The 25384-nt window shown below is 30.6% G+C and overlaps 1 protein-coding gene across 1 annotated transcript in view; it reads right to left on the bottom strand.

The window, feature by feature from the left end:
* Gnf1 (germ line transcription factor 1) overlaps positions 1–25384 on the bottom strand; it is a 99644-nt gene that overhangs the window by 34015 nt on the left and 40245 nt on the right. Inside the window, exons 5-8 of the mRNA XM_075354941.1 lie at positions 24908–25310; positions 11655–11723; positions 8894–9040; positions 6773–7002 (exon numbers count right to left, since the gene is read on the bottom strand). Coding sequence (XP_075211056.1) covers positions 6773–7002; positions 8894–9040; positions 11655–11723; positions 24908–25310 — 849 coding nt within the window. The remainder of the gene's footprint in view (positions 1–6772; positions 7003–8893; positions 9041–11654; positions 11724–24907; positions 25311–25384) is intronic.

Below are 25384 nucleotides of genomic sequence, written 5' to 3'. Positions count from 1 at the left end.
TCTTAACATTTGACAAATGTTATTGGCATGTTATCTTGTTTGATAAATATCAAATGTTATATTTGACATAAAAAATATATTTAGCCTTATAAAAAATAAACATTCTAATTTTGTCTTTAACAATCAAAAGAGTTTTGGAAAAGGTAGTTACAATTTCAAAAGTTCAGCAATTAGCTGATGTGTAAATGAAATATGCATTTAGTAAGAGTTCTGTGCAAAATACAATCAGTTCCTATTTCTTCATTTGGTAACTCTTGATATACGGACAATTTCTAAGAATCTTGTTGTAACAATGAGGAAGATTGTGATAAAAATGTCTGATCCTTCCTATGAGTTGAATTTAGAAACAGCTGATTAGGAAACCCAGCATACTAACCACTCTATCAACTAACTGGCTGTTAAATTAATCTCTTTACGTCAAATATTTTGAAATCACTGATCCTTTATAGGTAACAGCAGTTTAGTGATCACTTGATTTAGCTTGATAACCATAATTAGGTCCCGGGTTTGAATCCCGGTCAGGCATGGCATTTTCACATGCTACAAAAATTGTCATTCATATCATCCTCTGAAGCAATACCTAACGGTGGTCCTGGAGATAAAAAAAGTAAAAAGTAATAACATAATTAATCTAATTTCTGGCAAAAATGGTTAATTAGGAACAAATGTATATATATAAAATAATGTATAAATAAAAAAAAATATAAAAATATGAAATATATATATATTGTACATAACTCAACTTGGTCCAACCAAATACAGAATTAAATAAAATAAAGTAAAATGACACTCACCTTATTTTTTCATAATATCTACAATAGTACTTTCATGGCAATCCACATCATCAGTTGTAATTCTTCTTTATAAAATGTTATTACCAAATTACATATTAAACTCAAACTGATAATTAAAATATAATATATAAACATAAAATTTATTATATATGATTTAAAAATTAAATTTTTAAATCATAAAAATTAAAACTAAAAAGTTTAAACATTTTCAGATTTATAATTTTAAAAAAATATATAAAAAATGTTAAAAATTAATATTAATTAAAATTATTGAAATTAAAAGTTACATATATAGAAATATGACGTCTTTTATGATAAAATAAAATTAAATAGGTTAAAAACAAAATATACTACTACTTGTTTGGCCAGCCAGTACTATAATACTTACGAATAATAAAAAATTATGCATTATCATTATCTTATCTGAAAATGTGCTGTCATCTATTTCCACCCTTATAAGTGTGTCATTCTCATACTCTGCAAGTTGAATCTCTTCTTGTATTTATATATATAATAATTTTCCAAAATGTCAAAATTTTTATTATTTTTTACATTTCTTTTTTAATGTCTAATATTTAGAAATTAATTTCAATATTAAAAATAGAATGTTTATTATTAATGAGGTGGTCAGCAATATTAGAGAAACCCAAATTTTTACTTTTATAGTGTCTAAAATGCTCAAGAAATCTGGCTTTAAAAAACATATTAGTTTTACCTATATATATATTATTATTATTGTTATACAGCTGTTTCAATATTTTACAAGATGTAGCCTCTTCAAGTCTAGTTCGACAGGTAAGCCTTCAACAGTTCTCGCCATGCCTGTCTGTCCTGCGCCAACCTCTGCCAGTTGGTTCCAGCCACCCTTCTAATGCCTCTGTCCCATCGGTCTGGTGGCCTACCTCTTAGCCTTTGTCGTTCTCTTGGACTCCACTCAAGGACTGCCTTTGTCCACCTTCCATCACATCTTCTCGTGATGTGCCCTGCCCATTGCCATTTCAGAGCTTTCACCGTTTCCATTATATCATGCACTCTCGTTATGGCTCTTATGTCTTCCACTCTTTTCCGGTCCCTCCTTGTATAGCCTAACATTGACCTTTCCATGCCTCTTTGTGCTGTCCGAAGCTTTCCTTTCACGAACTCATTTAAAGTCCAGGTCTTGCATCTGTATGCGAGTGCTGGAAGAACACACTGATCAAACACAGTCTTTTTCAAAACTACTGGCATGTTAGATTTGAACACTGTTGAATGTCTTCCAAATGATTTCCAGTCCATTCTGATTCTCTGGAAAACTTCAGGTCTGATGTCCCCTCTGCTGTTTATTAGCTGCCACAAGTAGACGTATTCTACATTCTCTAGGATGTTGTCGTCAACTACTATCAATCCTGTAGCAGCCCATCTGTTGTACATTACTTTTGTTTTGTCAAATTCATTCTCAGACCAACTTCTCCACATTTTTCTGCAAGATCCTCGATAAGCAATTGCAGTTCATCAACATTCTTAGCCAAAAGTACAATATCATCTGCAAACTGCAAGTTTTTCAGTTTCCGTCCATTTACCTTAATACCTCTGTCAGACCATTCAATTTTGGACATAGCCATCTCAAGGACTGCTGTGAATAATTTAGGAGATATGGGGGTCTCCTTGTTTAACTACCCTTCTGATAGAAAATTCTTTTGTTGGTTTGCCAATGCTGACAAAGGACTGCTGTTTTGTAGATATTGTGTAGCATTTTTACATATCTTTGGTATATTCCTTGTTTAATTAAAGCTTCCATGACTGCAAGATGACTCACAGAATTGAATGCCTTTTCAAAATCGATAAAGGCTAAACACAGTGGCATTTCGTACTCGTTAGCTCTACTAATGACTTCCTGAATGCTGTGGATGTGGTCTATTGCACAGTATCCCCTCTGGAATCCTGGTTGTTCTATTGGCTGAGATCTGTCCAAAACATCATTGATGCGATTCGTCAAGATCTTGGTGAAAACCTTATAGATAACAGATAGCAGACTGATGGAACGATATTTCCGTATATCTTGTATGTTGCCTTTCTTATGGAGCAGAATATATATACAGGGTGATTCAAAGAAATGGGAAATTTTAAAAATTAAATAACATTAATGAAACATTTTTTTTAGAAAATGAATTTTATTTCATGTAATTGTACAAATGTTGCCATTTTAGGATACATACATTTTAATTTATTTTTTAAAGATGACGTCTTGCAGGTGACCTCCTCTTCTACGTAAACACTCACGAAGTCTCTTCGTTAAATTGTTCATGGTTTGACGTAACATCTCAACTGGAATTTCCGGAATTGCTTCTCGGATCTTTGCCTTCAGTTCTTCCGTTGTAGCAGGTCTACTGTGGAACACTTTGCTTTTAAGGTGACCCCACAAAAAGTAATCGCAAGCTGAGAGATCAGGCGATCTGGGAGGCAATTAAATGTCACCATTTTGTGAAATGACACGTTGTCCAAACAATCGGCGTACAGCTGCCATCGATATTCGTGCAGTATGTGATGTTGCTCCGTCTTCTTGAAACCAGGCTGTGTTAAGAATTGGTGGAAATCTCTTTTGTTGTTCCACAACAAAGGTTTCAAGCATGGCTACGTAACGAGCCGACGTCACTGTAATCGCAAGACCGTTGTCATCCTCAAAAAAATAAGGGCCTATAACACTGTAAGATGACATAGCACACCACACGGTCACTTTCTGGCTGTGCAACGGACGCTGGTGTAGGCTGCGTAGAATTTTCTTGTGCCCAGTATCTGAAATTTTGCTTGTTAACAAATCCACTGAGGTGGAAATGCGCTTTGTCTGACATCCACAGTTCGTGAAAAAACTCTTCGATATCATTTATCTTCTGAAGCATTGCATTACAGAATTATGCTCGCACAACTGCACTGTTCGGTTTCAGTTCCTGGACGATCTGCAACTTGCATGGATGGTATTGCAAGTCTTTCACTAACATTCTTCGAACACTTGAACTATGCAATTTTAAAGATGTTGAGAGACGAAGGATTGACCGATGTGGACTTCGTGTGACAGTATCTTGTAAAGCTTGAACATTCTGTGGTGTACGGACGGTTCGCTCACGGCCTGGAGGTTTCTTTTTCATTGTCGAACCAGTTTCCTCAAAATTAGATATCCATGTTTTAATTGCATGTGCTGATGGAACATGGTCGTGCCGTCCCAGATTAAATTGACGGCAAAATTCTCTACACTGTCATTGTTTTTGTAAAACGCTTTGATAGCAAATGCACGTTGCGCACCACTCCAAGGATCCATGACAACTAAATGGCAGGTTAAGTTAGAGAGGCTGGCGCCACTTGTCAAGTGGTACCAATCGCCCACGGCTACCAACACAACTTTCAAAATTTCCCGTTTCTTTGAATCACCTGTATATGTGTGTGTGTGTGTGTGATCACAATCATTACACTTTATTTTATAAATTCCACATAAATTATATGAATTGGTATGATTATTGCTTTTTTAAATATTTTATTATATGGTTATTTGTTTTATATGCAGATTTCAATTTATTTTTATCATAAACTTTGGTTATATATTCAACAATTCTATCAGCATATGAATATTTTAAATACACCTCATCAATTTTCTGTGCATTATTTATTGGTTTTAGGATTGTTTTACTATTAATTTTTGAAATTTGTTTTATATTATTTATTTCTATGTTTAATTTATTTTTATTATTTTGTGTCTAAATGATCACTCTATTAACAATGTTTGAATATGTGTTAATTTTGTGACACCAAGGATGATTTGATTTTTTATGAATTGTAATTTTATTGGTTGTGGGTTTCCTATAAACTGAAGTCATAATAATTTGATTATTTTTATTAATCTCAATACTAACATTTAGATCATTTATTGTTCTATTTATATCTATTTCAAAAGTGAATTTTGACTTTATTTAATCTTTTTTTCTTTATTTAATTTAATTCTGCACTTGGCTGGATCAAGTTGTTATATACAATAATTATTAATTAGTACAGAGGTGATATGGGTCTTGAAAAGGTAATTTAAAAAAATAAAAAATAAAAATATATATATACACAAAAACAATTGATCATGACAAGTATTTGTTTTAACTTATGACAAAGAAAATGCATTACCTGAGATATTATTTAATGATAAATTATGGATTCAAAAAGTAGATTATGTAAATTGTTAAGTTTACATAAGGTTTTTTTTTGGTAATAATGAATTGTAACACATTGGACAACACGTTTATGAAAAATTATTTCTATCAGTTGTAAAATGATACGAGGGTTATTTGTTTTTCAAGGTCCAATTGGTCACGAAATTAAAATCACAGTGAAAATAAAAAATCTTTTATTTGTAAAAAGTACTTATAATTATGCTATTTCTCTACATAGTCGCCACTCTGATTTAGACATTTGTCATAGCGTGGTACCAACTTTCCAACACCCTCGTCATAGAACGAAGCCGCCTGTGTTTTCAGCCATGTTTCTACGCTAGTCTGCAGCTCGATGTCTATGCCAAAATGTTGTCCTCCTAGCCAGCATTTCATGTGAGCAAAGAAGTGAAAATCGGATGGAGCCAAGTCCGGGCTGTATGGTGGGTGATCAAAACTACCAAACGAAAACGCTGCAGGAGCTTCTTTGTTACAGCTGCAGTGTGCGGCCGAGGATTGTCATGGAGAAAGACAATGCCTGATGACAACATTCCTCTCCGCTTATTCTGAATTGCCCTTCGTAGACGTTAAAGAGTCGTGCAGTATGAGGCTGCAGTGATGGTCGTGCCACGTTCCATGAATTCCACCAAGAGCTGCAGACCAGCGTAGAAACATGGCTAAAAACCATGTTTTTTATGCTCTGTTCTATGACAAGGGTATTGGAAAGTTGGTACCATGCTACGACAAATGTCTAAATCGGAGTGGCAACTATGTAAGTACTTGTTATAAATAAAAAGTTTTTTATTTTCACTATGGTTTTAATTTCGTGACCGATTGGACCTTGGAAAAAAAATAACCCTTGTAATCAGGAACAAAAAGAAAAAAAAATTTTTAGTTTTATTGAACGCTGTGATCACACAATAAATCTGTGGAATAACCAAAATGAACTATTCAAATCTATTTGATTCTACTCTAATAATTTTTCTTTTTCTGTGAGACTATAGCCATTACCCATTTGAATTGTTTTAATAAAATTTCAATGATTTTAGATGCATTTATTTCAATAACAATTAAACTTTCACTTGAGGATGATTCTGATTTATGTAATTGTCAGTATACCTGGTTATGAATTAAATAAATGTTTTATAATTAAATGACTATGTTAAATCCAAATTTACGTTGGGTTAAAAAAATCACAAATTTTTAATCTTTTTAAAGTTCACTGAAGATAAAAAAAATGTTAAAACTCAATATATTTTATATAACTCAATTTTTAAACTCTATTTTTGATATGCAACTAATTACCTCACCAACTGGAGTACTTCTTGGATTTTCTTATATATTTTTATTAAATCAAAGCCAATAAATTCTTAGTTAATATTCATTCCATTGTTTTTTAGTTTTTTCATTTATGGTTTGATATCTTCATAAAAATTAAACTCAAACTTTGTATACAATAATCTTTAGCTATAAATTTCATTACATTTTTATTTGCAAAATAGTGTTTAGACGTTGATCTTTTGGACTTAATTTATTTTCAAAAAAAAAATGTTTTTTAAATAATTTTGTTGGTTGCAATTTTAGTACGGTCAGAATGAAGAAAGAATACTTCTTACTTTGATCGGTGTAAATGTTAATTTTATAAATTTAAAATGGGTTTATGAATTTTTTTTTTTCTATTAAAATAAACGGCATGAAACTATATAAGCTAACCATTTAAAGATTATGAATGAAACTTGAATTGAAAAATTTTAAAATGTTAAGGGGGATTAAAATAAAAATAAACAAATAACACCACAAATTTTTAAAACATACCTTTATCTGTTCCACTCTAGGCCGGCTGAACCGTAGATCAAAGCAATAATTCACAAGGCTACGAATTTTAGGATGATTTCTATCATTACACATACAAATGATAGGAACTCGTGATAGCTTTATCAACTGAATGAGTTCTTGAATACCTCCACGGTCTTCATTTCCAGCCATTCCATCTACTTCATCCATAAGTAACACATGATTACTGCTGACTTCCTTATTATTAGCAGCTGGTAATACAAAATATAATAAAATCAGGTTCATAAATATGCTTTTAACATATAAGACAACTGAAAATACAGCTACACTATACTTAAAAGAAATCTACACAGATCTTATTAAACATAGAATATGAATGTTACTTTGATCCTACAGAATAAATGTAGAACAATCACAAAGTAAATGAGTCATTTCCAGAAATATTCTTCCTCTGATAAACATTAGGGTCATCCAAGCAGTCTAAGTGAACTGGATGTGTAATAGTTTCAAGGCAATTATTTTTATATTATTGATGTAGATTTCATAAAATGGGCATGAACAAGTTTATATTAACTAAACAAGTGCAGAACCAAATATGGACTGATATATTAGTAACATGTATGTTGGAAACAATATCATAATTTTGCGGTAATTATTCAACCAACAATGTACAATAACATACTAATACAAAGCTGACTGTATTGGAAGTTGTGCGGTTGATATTTTAAAAGTAGACGTCCTGGCTTTACCTGTTAGGCTCTTCAACCACTAGCTTGGCTTTTGGTGAAATTCCTGGATAGGCAACAGGATCCTTAGTAGTTTCGAGGGTGATTAACTCATTAAGTCCTACTAAAAAATAACAGCCAATTGTCTTAAACTCAAATGTTACCAATCTTTCATACAATACCAGGGGTAAAAAATCTAATTGGTAACTGAGAGCGAAATCTATTTTCTACATACTTTTGTCCTTTATGAAACTACTCTGTTTCACTGTGCATTACCTATGATCAACATTTACCCCAACTATAGCACAAAAAAAATAAAATTTTCATTCATAAGTAATCTTGAAGCACCTGTAATAGAAATATTCTAACTGCTATATCCTACCTCATAAAAAAAGATAGTAAAGAACAGCCTCCATAGTGGAGTAGTATCATCCGGAAGGTTATGGGTTCAAATCCCAATTAGACTTAGCATTTTTCATATCTAACAAAAATTCATCTTTCATCATTGGCTATAACTGGAAGGTTGGCCTGTAATTGCTTAAAAAGATTAATAATAAATAAAAATAGTTTTTAAAAATGTAGAAAAAATTTGTGTGAGAATTTATGGATGGATTCACAGCAATACCAAAATAAGTAAAATGTTATGGAATGGATAGAATTACTGAAATGCAAAAAAAAATTATACTGAAAAATTTAGCATAACTAACATACTAAAAATATTTTGGAATGGCACTCAACAGAGGCAAATCAATCAAACATGAAAGGATAAAAAACTAAAAAATCAGAGGAAGATGTAGGAAAGGAAAACAATTATAGGTACAATTATGGTACTTGCTTGCTAAGATTTTACCAGATAATGAAAGAGATCTTAGCAAAACATACTATGAGGAGCTAATAATTGTCAATGATGCTTTTACACAGTTACAGTCTGTTTCATGATTTAATGATGGCACAACTGCAGCTCATGATATGTAATTCCAATTAATAGTAGAGAAAAATTAAGATGTTTAGAAAATATTATGAAACAGTTCATGGCATATATTACCAAAAGTATACTAATATTAAATTAAAGTAATATAAATGGAAGAACTGCAATCAAGAAATTATGGCTGGATTTACAACTCGATTTGCATTGATTAGTATTCATTACCCATGAATAGGTAGAAAGAAGCAGGTCAAAGTATTGCATTAAATAATTACAGCTAGAATAGAATTCTTTCAGATTTTAAGGTCACTTAGTTCAAAAAATGTTTTCTTCTCCTACACATAATCTATATCTTTCTCCTTCAGTTACAGTATACCCATCTCATTATACTTATCCATTTAAAAAAAATATTCAAAAGAAATTAGAAAGTGTTTTTTATGTTAATAAAAATCTTTCAAGTAAAAAACATTAAAATAACTTTTAAAAAGATACCGGTGAAGTATGGTGCTAATGATGTAGTAGAGAGCAGTTCTGAGACTTCTTCGTGCAATAATTTTTTAGATCTAGTATCAGAAGCATTAAATTCTACTACATCATAACCCAGTTCTTTGCAAACCAAATGCGCTGTTGTAGTTTTACCTGTAAAAAATATAGATAACATTACTTACAAGAAAAGTAATATAGATAACATTACTTACAAGAAAAGTTTAAAACATTCCATCTCGATTAATTAACATTAATCATATTTAACCAACCAGTAATGGGTAGGTCAGCCTTTAACCATAATTATATATGATAATGCATTTATGGAGTTCCTCAAAGAATTTTTAAATGTAATGTAATTTTTATAGATGTGCTTCTTTAAATGTATATTTTTATTAATGGTCATAAAAGTTCTTTTATAAATACTTGTATTTAATTTAGCAAAAGTAAATTATTTTTCAGATAAAAGTTAAAATTTTATTCTTATATAATGCATATTTACAAGACTGAATTATAAAAAAAATTTTTATCATCATGAATGTCGAAAGAAATTTAATCGAAACAGTATGAAGTGTTGTAATTGGTGTTTGTAAGTAACTTTATACTGAAAATTAATTTTTATTTTTAATATATAAATATATCATTACCAATGTAAGAGAGGCATTTTAAAGTCTGTGTCAAAATAAAGGCATGATTTTTTGTGAAAATATCTTTTTCATTTCACAACATAATTTTCTTTCACTATACACTAGTCCAATTATACTCAAGTTTTTTGATCCATTCCTTACAGCATGATTTATCCAAGTCTTCAAAATAAGCATATGCTTTGGTAATAACTTCATTTTGTGTAAATTTCTTTACAGCAAGCAATTTTATATTTTACAATATGATAATTGCCCATAAGTGCTTAGTCTGGCAAGTAGGGGTGGAAGAATTTCATGGCATAATGTGAATAACTTTGCTGTTGCAATCACAGAAGAGTAAGCTGGGAAGATATTGTCTCGTGAATAATCATCATCTTCTTCATCAAATATGGTTGTTTTTGCTTTCTTTCCTCATTTAGTTGATCCAGCAAAGATGCATAATATTGCTCAGTTATCATTTTAACTATCTTCAATAAGTCAATGAAAATTATGCCATGAGGATCTCAAAAGGGCATACCTTTCCTGCTAACAGAACAACTTTTGCCCTCATTGGGGCAAGTTATCTAACTGAAACCCACTCACTGTTTTACTGTTCCTTGGTTTCAGGTTGATAGATATATATCAAAGTATCATCAACCTGTTATGAATGTTACAAAAATCTTCTTGATACACTGAAACAGCCCCAAACAGTGTTTAGAAATGTTTGCTTCTTCATGCTTTTGATCAATTGTGAGCAAAGAACCATTCCATCTTGCGGACAGTTGTTGTATATGTAAATATCCAAGTAAAATATTGTCTCATTCATTGAGATACCAATCACTTTAGCAACCCCACACACTTTTAATACTTTATCTTCCACTACAATATCATGAACCTTTTTAGTATTCTCAGCAGCTATACCATCAACAGGTCATGTGAAATTTTCAGTGTCATTTGTATATAAATAACCACACAAAAATAATCAAAGTGTTTGAAAATTGCTAAAGAAAAGTAATTTAATGTTAAAAAAAAACAAAGTTCAATCACATAAGAAATTTTCTTACTTGATAAACTTAAATGAGTGAATGTGGTTGAAATGTCACTCATTGAGTATTGTATGATAGTGTATCAAACAATACTCAATGAGTGATATTTCTTGACATTGGACAGATTCTCATCAAATACCCCATGTATTTAATGGGGGATGGGTTATTTGTATGTAAACATCTTCTTTTTTTTTTAGTTGAAAATATTCTTTGAAGAATTTGAACTTAACTCCAAAAATAGTTTTTGAAGAATATTCTAGACAACTTAATACTCCAAAAATTTGTGTATGGTGAATAATACATTTTTAAGGTTTTTTTTCTTACTTAAATATATATGTAATATTTCATAAGCTATATGTTAATATTAAAAAATATAAGTGCTATAGTAGTATATAAATATTTTTTTTCTTTGTGTATATATATATATATAAGAAAAGTTTCATACATATATATATATATATATATATATATATATATATATATATATATATATATACAGAAAAAATATTCCACCAACTGGAATATTTTTAGCAACATTACATTATTAATTAAAAGCAAAAAAAAAAAAATTAATATAAAACTGCTACATATTTGTCTACATTACCTTCATTTAAAATAAATCTTCCTTCTTTGACTGTGACCTGGAATTATTTAATGCTAAGGAAAGGTAATAAGCCAATCAATTTGTATTATTTATACATTACACAACAAAAATTTTACAATTGAAACATACTAAGAATTATCAGCTATTGACAAATTTATTCCTGATTATTCAAACAGTAGTTAATGATAACAAAATAAAAATTAAAACGGTCAGTTTTATGATCGAGTGGAAAATTAAAAAAAATCGAGCATGTAATGACAAATAATCAATCTGAGTAATGATTAGATGTTATACTGCAACTTTTTAACAGTAAAGAAAAATTTCCAAGAGATAATATTAAATATTTTTGCAGTCACATGGAATAGTAATCAAATTGTATCAGTACAATGTTAGAGTTCAAATATATTAACTTCAGTATATTGGAAAATATTAAATCATCTGCTAGAATATTTTCTTATCATAATAGTAATTACAATTAATAAAAAACAGTTACTAACCAATTCCAGGTGGCCCAGATAATAGAGCTGCTTTGAAGAATGAACCATCATCATCCTTAGCCCAAGGACCTAAACGAATTAAACACACAGTCTATTATATTATTAATTTTCAAATTAATGTTAAATAAAGTACAATTTACCAAATAATAATAGCAGCAAAAGTATCTTAGACAATAGAAAGGAAATAATTGTAGATAAGCTCTTGAAGGCATTGTCACACCTGATGCCCTTATAAGTATTTTTTTATCTGAGGCACTGTACGATGTCTGTAAGAGAAGCACTAGCTCCCACAAATATAACGGGGTATATATTGGTAGAGCCACAAGATTGCATCCTTAAGAAAGGAGTGTCTGATAGCTAGGAAGGTCCTTCAGAGGAGAAGGGCTGGCACTGATACAGGAGAAGCCATCCAATGGCTTAAAAGATGTAGGCAAGAGATGTATTCTAGCATCAAGAGGTCCAAATGATTAAGTGGGCAGAGCTATATGACAAGGTGAACAAGGATCCCTGGAGGAATGGATACAAAATCATCATTGGAGGATTTGGATGTAAGTTACCCGTTCACAGGCGTACAAATGGAGGTAGTCATAAGAAGACTATTCCCAAAGAACATCCACACTGTTACAAAGGAAATTGTGGAGTAGAAGATTCATCATTTCACAGTCGGAGAGCTACACGTAGCATGCAGTAAGTTCAAACCTGAGAAAAGCCCTAGGACAGATGGGATTTCAGCAGAGGTAGTGAAGGCAGTGCTGGAGGCTGATCCACTGACAGTCTTTGATGCAGTAAACCTTGTTCTGCTTTGTGGAATAATCCCAGGAGAATGGAAGTATGCATGGCTGGTGCTACTGAAGAAACTGAGAAGATGGGATGAAGACCTCTCTGATTATAAGCCGCTAATTTTATTAAACAGAGTAGGAATCCTATTTGAAGCCTTATTGCTGCATAGGCTGAGAAAAGAGGTTGTGGTAAGGGGTGGGCTTTCTGAACACCAATATGGTTTTAGAATGGGGAGGTCCACCATTGATGCATTAGAGAGGGTAGTCTCAACTATTGATGAGGCAGCAGGAGGTTCTAAGTACTCCAGGAAGGTACAAATTCTGGTCCTACTGGATGTCAAGAACGCCTTTAATAACATAAGATGGGATGCTATCCTGGAAGAATTGGGAGGACAGGAATATCTCACTATATTTGAGGTGTATAATACAAGACTACCTGTCCCACAGAAGGATTAAAGCTTTTGTGGTGGATGCGACTGTAGAGCTTTGGATGGAGTGCGGTGTATTTCAGGGGGCCTCTGCTAGGACCGATTCTTTGGAACACGATTTACAATGTCTTGCTTGGTCAAGTTTAATAACAAAAGGGTGGTGGCTGTTGGCTATGTTGATATCTGTAGACTGGGATATACAGAGGCTAGAGGAGAAAACACCATTAAGATGGCCAAAGACTGCCTGTAGGACAAGGGGTTATTCCTGGTGGCCGATAAAACAGAGTTAATAATACGCTGTTGGGAAAAGAAGAATATCCCCAATCAGGATCATGGTGGGCGATGTTGTGCTCAAGCCTGCCAGGTGGGCCCAATGTCTGGGTATCTGGTTGGACTATGAGTGGAAGTTCACCAGGAACATGGAGGAGGTGTCTGACAAGGCTGATAGAACAGCATGGGCCCTAACCAGACTCATATGCTATGTGGGTGGTCCTCCGGCCTTCAAGATGCGGTTGCTTGCCACGATGGTGTCGTCTATAATTATGAATGCGACATCTGTCTGGCAATGTGCCATGAAATATGAGAGATGCCAGGCTAGTCTAACAGGATCTAAAGGAAAATGGCATTGATGATTGCATCGGCATACAGGACTGTGTCTACTGAGGCAGTGTTAGTGGTGGCAGGTGTGCCCTGGTTGAGCTACAAGTGGCAGAAAGGGTAGGAAGATCTAATGGAAACCCAGGAAGTAGCACCTGAGTACGCTAGCTGAGTGGCAAAGCAGTGGGAAGCAGTTGCCATGGGAAGATGGTCTTACCATGTCATCCCTGATGTCAAGAAATGGGTCTGTTGATGGCGGCATGGGGAGGTTAAATTCTGGCTGATCCAGCTGTTGACAGGCCGTGGGGCATTTAATTCCTACCTTTGTAGAATGAAGAGAAGGCCTTGGTACGGAGGTTCCCAGGGGCCAGGGGATGTCACTGTCATTGATGTGCTGAGGACTTTTCGATTCATTCATCTAGAAGCCTGCAAGGACACAGCAGCTCATGAGTAATGCCAAAAAGTGGATAATATCCAGGCTGCTGTATAAGGGGGAGGTTATTTAGCAGGTGTGAGCCCTGCACGTGCTGTCAGAACAGGTCTGGCATAACGTTTTCCTCCCCTACAGAAAAAAAAAAGTCTTGCCAATTTTCAATGTTTCAATCACAATTGTAGTTACACCTTTTAAAATTACTTCCATTCTTTTATCCAATCAGGAGGCACAATAAATAAATTTCCGATTAGAAGATTGGATAATTTTTTCTCGGATAGATTGAATGCACTGAGAATATATTTAAAAATTCCTTCTAAGAAAATGCACAAATAATAGACTAATACGAGTTTCCAAACACAATATATAGTAAGGTATGTTTTGAGGTAACACATTCTTAAAAAAAAAGATCTATGGACATTTTTCAGATTCTTCCCACTTTGACCATTCTTAAAAAAATATAAAAAAATGTTTGGAACATTTTTCTAATTCTCCCCACTTTTGAAACTCCAGACTTCTGTTCCACATGTCATAACCCTATATGTTTGTAGCTAGGCTTGTCTCAAAAGTAGAGTTAAATAAGTTTATTATTGCCTCTAAATATTCCTCTAACACTTTTGTAGAACTCAAAAAGTATTCTGTCCAAAACAGGTGTCTTATTATTCAAATTTTTTAATGTAAATGAGACTAAACTAAATTCAGTTACTCAAATGAGATCATTCTATTCAATTTTACATTTTCTACAAACAATATAGTATATATTTCTGAATAAGTCAAACCCACATAAAAATAATCCAGAAAGATATCTTAATTTAGGTCTCTGGTCTGATGCAATTACTACTTTGAAAGAAGTGCCTTTAAATTCTGTTATTATTTCCCTAACTCTTTAGAATTTTTAACCTTTTTACATCTTTTTGTCTTTATAACATGAAAAAACATTTCTTTCAACACAGATTCTTACATTTCTTTCACTTCTATTATTACTACCTGATTAGATCTGAACCTTTCCTCCTAATATTAAAAAATAAATAAATTTTATGCCTTACTCTACAACATTCCCCATTAAATTATGTCAATCTCCTCTTGTCACCTCCATTTATTCTATTCATCATTTTATCTTATCACACACAACCTTAAGTTAATAATAACAACTTAAAAGGATTCAAGATCCTGCTTTACATTACCTACCATCCGTGGATAACAAGTTAACTAAATCTAATTTTAAAACATTGTTCATCATTAGTGGTCCACTTTTGCACATCTCTTCCTTTTCCCCAAAAGACATATCACATCCAATCAGCTTGTAATCGGAAATTACTTGTTTAAAACTGAACACTTTTTTAATTATATAGTGCTTAAGATCAATTTCACAAAGTCAATTATTGATGCACTGTTACCCTAGATGTAATCGCTCGCTCTATCAATTTCAGTTAGTCCTTCCATTCATTATTACAAAATTAAATGTTTCAGATTTCTATTAATTTACATCTCTTTCTGTTTGACGTTTTATCCACAGAGTGGTGATTCTAACTCATGGATCTCAAATATACCCTCGTCAAGGAATGTCTGTAATTAGTCTTCCATTAGCATCTTCTAATAAAATTAAGTTGTTTTTTCTTCTAATTGTCATTTAAGAACTTTCACATGCTTAAATAATCCACTTCCCAGATTTAAGAATTTTCCCCTTTAAGTATTTTAAGATTAAATAAAAATCTTTGGAGCCAATTTTTATATTAACTAATTTCCCCCTAAATTAATGAACTGTAACAGCCCTACTAACTTATTTTTAATAACCAACCCTGCTCTATCAATATCCGATCTTCTGGCCGTCACCAAATACTATAGCTTCAAAAAACATTTTCCAATCTTTTTGTCACCCACTTCCATGAACATTTCAAACAAGAGAAATATATTATTACAGATAAATTTAGAAATCCCACTTGGTAAAATCTTTATTTTTAATCATTAAAGTTGTACAACAATACACAAACAATGTTTCCATCCCAAACCGATTCTTACCAGCAGGTTAACCTAACCTAATTCTTTGTCTCATCCTTGTTTACAATTTTTTTGATAAATTCTCTAACCATTGTGGTAATGTTTCAATATCTTCTTTCTTTCTTTCAGCTCCATATCATCCATGGTCAATAAGAACATCCATCTGCCTACAATCTACCTATGTTCAAGTAAAAACATTTATCTTACAAAACCTTTTTTCTTAACTTATTTATTTAGTTTTCCTCTGTTTTCCTACTTATACAGGAAAAGTTCATGTTTATGATAAAACTTCTTTATTGTATTTTTCAAGATTGAGTTAAGATCTTCATCATCCGAGAATATGAGCCGTGATTCTCTCTGGTTCCAGTATATGTGACTTATTTATCTAATTAATATTTTCTCTTGCAGATGAAAACTGATGAAAAATTTCATCACCAGCTTAACATTATCCTCTTCATTATATTTTAATTCCTTAAAGATTAAATTGTTTCTCTTAGAACTATTTTCAAACTCATTAAATCTATTTTGTATTAAAATATTGTGCATTTTAAGTTTTCCCCTTTTATTAATTTCAAATTATCCATTTTCACTAATTAACTTACTTAAAGAAATTTCAACAACTTTAAATCATCCTTTGAAACTAAAACACTCAATTTTTTATCTCTATCATTTCTGTATGATTTTGCATTTCTTCCTGCTGCTTTCTTTTACCAATCTGTGTCAGTAATCCTGGAGATTTTAATCTTTTACTTAAGATATTAGGTGTAGAACCCTCAAAATATGTTTTGATACCTTTGAGGCATTTATATTTATCTCTAATACTCAATAATAAATATGATACTAACACTGATAATGTGAAAACTAGCATAAAATACAACCAATTTTTATAACAAATCTTTTGCGCAACAGAAACTGTTAAAAAAAAGCTGTGAAAACATAATAAATAAAATATCTTGGTTAAATTAAAGGTCTTTTCAATAAAATCTATTCAGGTCTAAAATTATTATAAACAATATTTCAACTTTCATTTTGATGACAATGATGACTTCAACTGGGTTAAATTCTCATATGATCATTAATCATCAATAAAATCAGACTGTATTGCCAGTACATAGTTCATCACAATTATATAATTAAAAAATTCATTATATTCAAATTTCAAAATTTTATTAGTACTTATCAATTTAAATAATACAGTGAAGTAAAACATTAGTCCTTTATCTGCTCAAACGAATCTTGTTACAACTAAAATAATTACAGCTGAAACAAATTTCCAATTAAGCGATTAAAGACCACCAAATCCTCATTATCAAAATAACCAGTATCCAGTCAACATCCATCATATGGCCAAATGATCAGATGAAGCAAGCACGCAAGTGAGAAGAAAAGCCACACAAATAATCTATCATTTCACATTCTGGTTGGTAGTAACTACATGTACAAAATTCAGAAATTTTGAAATAATTTAAAATCAAGTATTACTTCTTTTGTAATTTATAGTTAACCTACTTGTCCATGGCATACACAGGATGATATTATAGAGATTGATTTACTCACTGCATTTTGCCTAACGTATGTAATATGTTACTTATATATTTTTTTAATACATTGAAATTTCCATGTAAAAGACCCTCAAGTGACCAATAAATCATCTGTTATTATAAAAAGTATCTGATAATGGAAATACAGTTCAATATACATTTGTATGTATGTAACTAACTAAGTACAGTACAAGTACAAAAAAACCTACTTGTGTAAATAAAGTAAAAATAACATACTATATCATCTGGTAATAAAAAATGTAACACATCTTATATTGAAATTTTAATTAATTACAGAAGTTGGGGAACAATTTAGCACTATGCACTTTATGGAATGATTTGAAAATTATTTTTGTGTTTTTAACTATTTGATTTATTGATAAATTAAACATTTAATCTTTTAACAGTAACTATGTAGTTACCTAAATCTAATTGAAGAAAGAGCAGAATTATTTTTAATTTTGTATACAATAATGAGTTATTTTAATTTGTTTACTTTCAGTTAAAATTGGTGTTTTGATATGATCCTTTAGGATAACTATTTGAAACTTCAGCATCTGATTTATGAATGAAAGATTTTTTGTTTTTCAATAACAACTAAATTGTCAGCACTATTTAAAATTACATTTAAACCAGTGTCAGTTGTTATGTCTTCCTTTTTTTCTTCTTCATCACCATCAGAATCTATAGCATCATCAGCTATACATATGAATGTAGTTGAAAAGAAAATGCAATTTTTAGTTAATACCTAAGTGATTACTAATGCACTTTCATTTTAAAAATCACTGCTAAATACAGTAAAAAAAAAACAAAAAAAAACAATACAATAACAGAGTTATCATTATGTTTTCCTTTCTAATTTTTTTTATCAGCCCTAATTATGAAATTTTCAAAATCACCATTTAAATTTTGAAAACTCTTCATGTATCAACAAATGGCTTATGATAACCAATTTTCATTATTATTTTGATTTTGGTATTGTAACTAAATTTTTTAGCAGATTTTCAATGTGTGAAATTTAATGAAGAGCACTGGAGAAAATTGAGTTTTTAAATGATATATAAAAATTGTTAAGGGTCTTTTAATAATTACAGAATATTTTAACTGTTCAAAATGAAATGTATCTAAATCAGTATAGCCCATCAATAAGGATATTACCAAAATGATAAGACTTTATAATATTAACAAAAGAATTACAAAAAATTTCTTTCACAGTTCTGCACAAGAAAACCGACTTTTGGTTTATTTTATTTTGTTCCTTTTGCCCCACTCAAAACACATATCCAGTAATGACCTTCAAAGTAGTAGGTAATGCTACCTGAATACACCAAATAATATTAACATTAGATACTGCGGATAAAGAAACATCAATGTTCCAAACTCAGCATCAAAATGAACCACTACAGCAAATTTAAATTTCAATGAAACTGATCTATTAATTTTGGAAATTTTCAAGCTGCAAAATGTAAAAATTTTCAAACTAATTGGATCTTAAACCGAGTGTAATTCAAGAATAACTAAACCAATCTTCATCAAATTTTCACATGCACAACTTCTGTATACACAACAGAACAGCATATCTAAATCTCAAGGAAATTAATTAAGTAGTTTTAGAGATTTTCCAGCCACAAAATTTTATTTTTCTAAAATTGATTCTTTTGGCTCTGCACTATACAAATTATATTAATCTGATCAACTCAAGCACAGAATTAAAATAAAATAGAATAGGATGTCACCTACCTTATTTCATAATCTAATCAAGAGTGCTTTCATGAGTATCTCACATCATCAGTTGTTCTATAATTTTTCAAATCTTTCGTTGCAAATTACACATTAAAATTGTACGTTGCAAATTGCACATTAAAATTAAAATCGAGTTTTAAAATTGTTAAAAGATCCTTTTCCAATTAAACCAAAACAGAAATAAAACTAATTTTTTTTTTATATTCAAAATTTTAAATTGTAAATTAAAATTAAAAATTGCATTTACACAAAATATGAAGTCATTAATAAAAAAAATAAATTTTGTTATTAAGTTAATAATAAAAATAAAACAGAAATCGTTGCAGACTATCTAGCCAAAGTTATGTGACTGTACAGAGTTGAATTATTACGAATTATCAATGTCTAAAGAAGTGCTGCTTCCTTAGCAACTTTTATGATTGTGTCATCCTCATATTTGATATGTAGGATTAAATTAAATTTACGTTTATATTTATAAATGTAAATAATCAGAAACATTAGAGAAACCCAATTATCTACTTTTATAATATATAAAGTGTTCATCAAATCTAGTTTTTGAAGGAACTAGTGCTTTTACCTACATAAATATGGTCACAATCATTGCACTTTATTTTATAAATGCCAAAAAAAATTGTGTAAATCATATGAAGCAGTACATGTATTATTTTTTAAATGTTTTATTAAATGGTTATTAGTCTGGTATGCAGGTTTAAATAAATTTTTATCATAAACCCTTGTTATGTTTTCAACAATATCAGTATATACATATTTTAAATACACATTGCCAATTTTCTGTGTGTTATTTATTGGTATTAAATATGTATTATTGTTAATTTTTATATTTGTTTTTTTTTGTATAAATTATCTACTGAAGATTCATTATAACCATTATATTTAGCAATTTGTTTTATATCTATTTCTTTATTTAATATATTATTATTTCCATTATACTTTGTGTAATTGAATGCTCTTATAACCATGATCGTATATGTATTAATTTTGTGGGACCAAGGATGAATTTATCTGTTATTTTGGAGATGATGAATAAGGGCTGGTTTGAACCAAGTGCACCTGTATTAACTGGACTACCAAAAATACATAAACCTGGTGGTATACCTATGCGACCTTTAATTAATTTCACAACCGCCCCTTTTCATCATCTCCAAAATAACAGATAGAATACTTGAGCTGTTAATTTAACAGTAATTTTATCTGTTGTTTCAATAAGCAGGTTGAGGATTTTTAAATTCCCAAATTGTTCGTTAATAATCTGATAACTTAGATTATTTTTTATATATATAATCACTCCATCTGCTTTGTTAATTCTACTATTATTGTCAAAATGTGTATATCCTGTTAGATTAATAAATTTGATATTATCTATTAGTCATGCTTCTGAACATATTATAATATCTGGTTAATTCTCAAGAGCATTTATCATTGCTTCGAGCTTAATAATATTTTTCTTTATACTTCTGACATTAACATGTAGGATCAACAGCTCAGACTTGGAAAAATTTTAATTTTCAATTATTTCCATCATCTTGTTAAAAATTAATTCTTCACTAAGATTGTAGTCTACATTTTCCATAAATAGAATTCAATATAAAATCTCTTTACCAAAGCCAAAGATTAAACAACAGATCTAAACGGTGACTCTGGTTTCCAGGGATAATTGGTATTGTTAATACATTGCTTCATCTCACCTTGTAGCTTTCACAGATATGTCATCAGCAGAATGTTCTATTGATCTTTTTTTGGAGAAATATTTGTTGGCACTAATACAACTGACACATTTTCTAATCTTCATATTACATGCAAATACATTATGTCTGCCAGCACACCTCACACATGCTTGAGATCTTTTGAAGGTATTTTGCACTTTATCCAACTATGATTAAATCCACTGCAGTTTTTACATCTCTTAAAAGTTAAAATTGTCGTACACCTTGCAGTTTTGAAATCCTACAAAAACAGTTTTTGTCTTCATCCTGGCATCACATGTTACTTCTGCTGGGATGCAGAATTATTATTTCATTGCCTATATTTATGAACAATGATAATACTATTTTGTGGTAGTTGATTTCTATTGATAATATCATTGGCGAGTTCTTCTTTATTGACATCAGCCGAGATATTTGTTATTCTTATTTGGGGGTTATTTTTTTCACATGCCTTAGCCATTAATATTTCTTTGTTTTCACTATTTAAGGTTTTTTATATGTCTTCAGAGTCCTGAGCACTGCTACTCTTGACAACAGTAGCCCCATTGTTAGACTTATCAATTTTTAAAACTTTAGCATGCATTTTAATAGCAACTTGCTCTTTCATAATGCTGAAAGATTTCATATTTGATTTTCACATTTCATGTGAAGAGTTTCACATGACAATTTCACCTTTGAAATTGCCATATGTTTTCACAATTAAATGACAATATTCTTGTTTTTTTGGCACATTTACGTATGAATTTTTAGCTTCCTCATGGTTTTTTTCTGTAGCTGTAGTGAAAGATCTTAGGAATTTATTGTGTTCTCTCAGATCATCATTTTGTTTAACTAATTCCCTGTTCATTTTTTTCATAACTTAACTCTGTCATCCAATCCTGACAATCCTCATATTTTTTATTTTGATCATGTTTACATTTTTTGCTTTTGTCACCAGCAATAGATAACACATCCACATCATCATATTTGTCATCCTGATCCATGAGTCGTGTTTCAACTTCCTGAGTAACATTTAGACCATTTATAATATTTTCCAAATGTTGACATCGTATGATTAATAATTTTCTATTCAAAATCCTGGTTCATCATCCTCCTTTTGGCCACATGATTTCAAAAGATTACAGGTTATGTTTGGATGAGTAGCACACATACTATCATATGTCTTGAAACAAAAAAACCTTTTCCATCTTTAGTTTTATGCAAAAATTGAGATTTACAGTACTCAGCATCACACAGAAGACAAATTACAAATTTAATATCTCTACTTTCATGACAAATTTGCTTGTTATAATCTGGAGGTATATCCCGTGCATCTTTATTCAACCAAAGAATCGTGCTTTTCCAAGTAATAATTTAATAATAACAAATAACAATTATATTAAAGGCACAGCCTAAAAAGATTCATCGATCTCAAATATAAATACATGACATTAATCTGTTTTGCAATAAAATTGAAAAAAAATAATTATTTAATAGTAGTTTTGGGGCTACGTTTTGCTTTATCATTTATAGAAACTGTTCTTGAAAAACATCCTATTTCTGAATAACATCAGTTGAAGAAGATAATGAAGGTGTAATAGATGAAAAAGATGAATTGCCTAAAGAACCAAAACTATTATTACTGTTGTTGTTATTATGGTACTTCAATTCTTTATTATGACGCCATTTCATACAATGATTTTGAAACCATACTTTAACAGGGCGAAAACGACTATTAAAGAGCTATTTTCATGAACGACAAATTAATCGCCAAATCTGGTGGACTTACACAGGTTAACTTACAAAAATTGAGTGTGTGGGAACTAATAACCGCCAAATCTGGCAGACATTCCAAGGTTAAACTATAAAAGCACCTTTGTGCAGGCACACAACTGACTGATTTCTAGTTCCTTCCAAGTCTATGCCCAAAAAGACGACACAAAGAATGTAAAAAACACTCATACACACTACCTATCACTCAAAACTAACCATACAATTGTAGTTTGATCTTCCACTCATACAACCACCACCAGCCCACCAACACACAATAAAACACCACTAAAATAGGCAAAAGTCACAAGAGTGAGAGTACACATGTAAAATGACCTTCTCAGTCTTAATTTTTTAATGGATATTTTATAATTTTTTTATAAAGTTTTGTATTTTAGGTTTTTAAGTAAATAATTTTAAATTAAGTAAAAAAAAAAAAAATAATAAATAAGTAATATTAAGTAAATATAAATTCAATAATTAACAAGTTCATTCTAATTAGCACAAAATGAATTGTAATTTTTTTCTTAGTTAATATGAGCCATCTCAGTAGTTCTATTCTTCATTATTTTTAACGTAATTTTCTTAAAATATGGAAAACTTTTTTCCAGTATTTAAATAATTCCTCAATGAATGTTAATATGATTTAAGAAATTATTATAGAGAAAGTGATGTAGCTCCATGTTCCCTGTTTTAAAAGTACGTTAATAAGAAAATCATGAAAATATAATTTAAGATTATTACTTTTCATTTTTAATAGAACTATTAATTTATATTTAGAATAAAATTTTTGTTATTATGGAAAGCATTGGTATTGAAAAACAGAAAAAATAAACGAGAATTTCTTTATGCTTCCCTGTAAAATAAGCAAATTGGAGTGACATTCCTCTGGTTTTCAACTGATAAAATGATTTTTTAATATATAGAAATAAATTTAAAAAAAATATATATATAATAAGCAGCAGCAAGAACAATCTTATATTTTGAGCTCTTGCAACATTTTTTTATTGACCATATACTGAGGTTTGCAACCCTACTATAAATTTAAAATTGTAGTTTTGCACTCATTTTGTGTTTATTTACAGCATATTATAAATAAATATAGTTACACTGTTTGTACACATACATCTGTGAACATGATTTTGTACTTTAATATTATTGGTTGAAGTCACTGACTAAATATTTGAAATTTGAATTTGGTTTACTGTGCTGTCTTTGTTCATCTATTTTTGTCTATTTGTTGTTATCATATAAACTATTGCAAAGGTAGTTCTGTCATTTTAAAGTTGTCCTTGCTGAATTTTTAAATCGTAAATATTTTCAAATTCTTCTTAAGCCTTTTTTGAATATGTTTACAGTTTTTGAAGAAGACTTTAGTTATGATTATGCATTCATTACTTAGTGGTAAGCATAATTTGAACCACTGAATGAGAAGGCAAAAGAAAAAATGAGTAAAATAATGTAATCTTAGTTATTTATTATATATGCTCATAATTTATGACAAACTCAACAAAACAGAAAGTCTGAAAAGTTCCCGAACTAAATTTCTGTAGTCGATACAAGTAGCACCATCTCTCGAACAACCAAGCAAATATGTAGTAGGATGTCTGATGAGTATGTGTACAAAATTTCATCACATTTTGTCATTCCAGCCTTGAGTTATACTCAGCCGTGTATGTTGTGTTCATGTGACCTTGTGCGACTTGCAACATGGAACAGAGGTATGATAAAATTTTCTGTTCCAACTTCAAAAATCTTTAGTAGAAACTTATTCTATGATACAGCAAGCATTCGCTGATGAAGCCATATCTTGTACTACAACATACACGTGGTGGAAGCAGTTTAAAGACGGTAGAGAGTAGTTGGATGACAACAAATGAAGCACGAGGCTGTCAACAGCTGTTCATGATGAAAACATTGCAACATCTTACCCTTTGAGCCGTAGCAGAAGAGCTAAACATTGGTTGAAGGTGATCCCACAAAGTGATTTCTCCAGTGTTTGATGGGCTTTACCGGTGCTGCAATGAGTGTATAACTAGAGAAGTGTTCTATGTACAGGGCTGATGTGAGTAAACTCATTTATTTTTAAATCTGTATTTTTATTTAATTTAGTTTGGGAACTTTTCAGATGTACTGTGTAACTGAAAGTTCTAGTCTGATGATAGGGTTAAAAACGTTGATGTACAATATCAATCAAATGAATAATCTAAAAATTTGGTAGATTTTACTTTGAACAACTTGGAGATAAAAATCAATAAACTTACTTGGTCTGTGAAGTTTGGTTTTCACACTGTGATTCTTTTTCCAATTTTGAAGCCAATTAAGCAGTTTCTTAACATTACTTCTATCACCTTGTTGACCAATCAATTGCTTTATGCTAGTTGGTTTGTACTTATCAACCCAAAGATTGCTTACTTGTATCTGTTTTGGAGAATAACTGTTAACAGATTTGGGTATTTCAATAATTTCTGTTTTTCTATTTTTCATTTTTTGTGGAAATTTATCACTATCATTATTTCTACTTTTAACGTTATGGTACTGTGTTCTCTGGTTCTGTTGCTCTTTATTAACATCATCCAACTTTTGTTTTTTGGGGCTTGAACTCTGAGTACCAGATTGCTCATTTTTTATTTGTGGACTTTGTTTATTTGTTTTTATGACAACTTCCTAAAAAATAACAGAAAACTGGGTTGAAAATCATGAGTTTTAATAATAAATTATGACTTAAACAATATTATTAC

This window comes from Lycorma delicatula, chromosome 1 (assembly GCF_047948215.1).
Source record: "Lycorma delicatula isolate Av1 chromosome 1, ASM4794821v1, whole genome shotgun sequence".
In the NCBI taxonomy this organism is placed as follows: Eukaryota; Metazoa; Arthropoda; class Insecta; order Hemiptera; family Fulgoridae; genus Lycorma; species Lycorma delicatula.
This window is presented reverse-complemented; position numbering and strand designations above follow the sequence as displayed.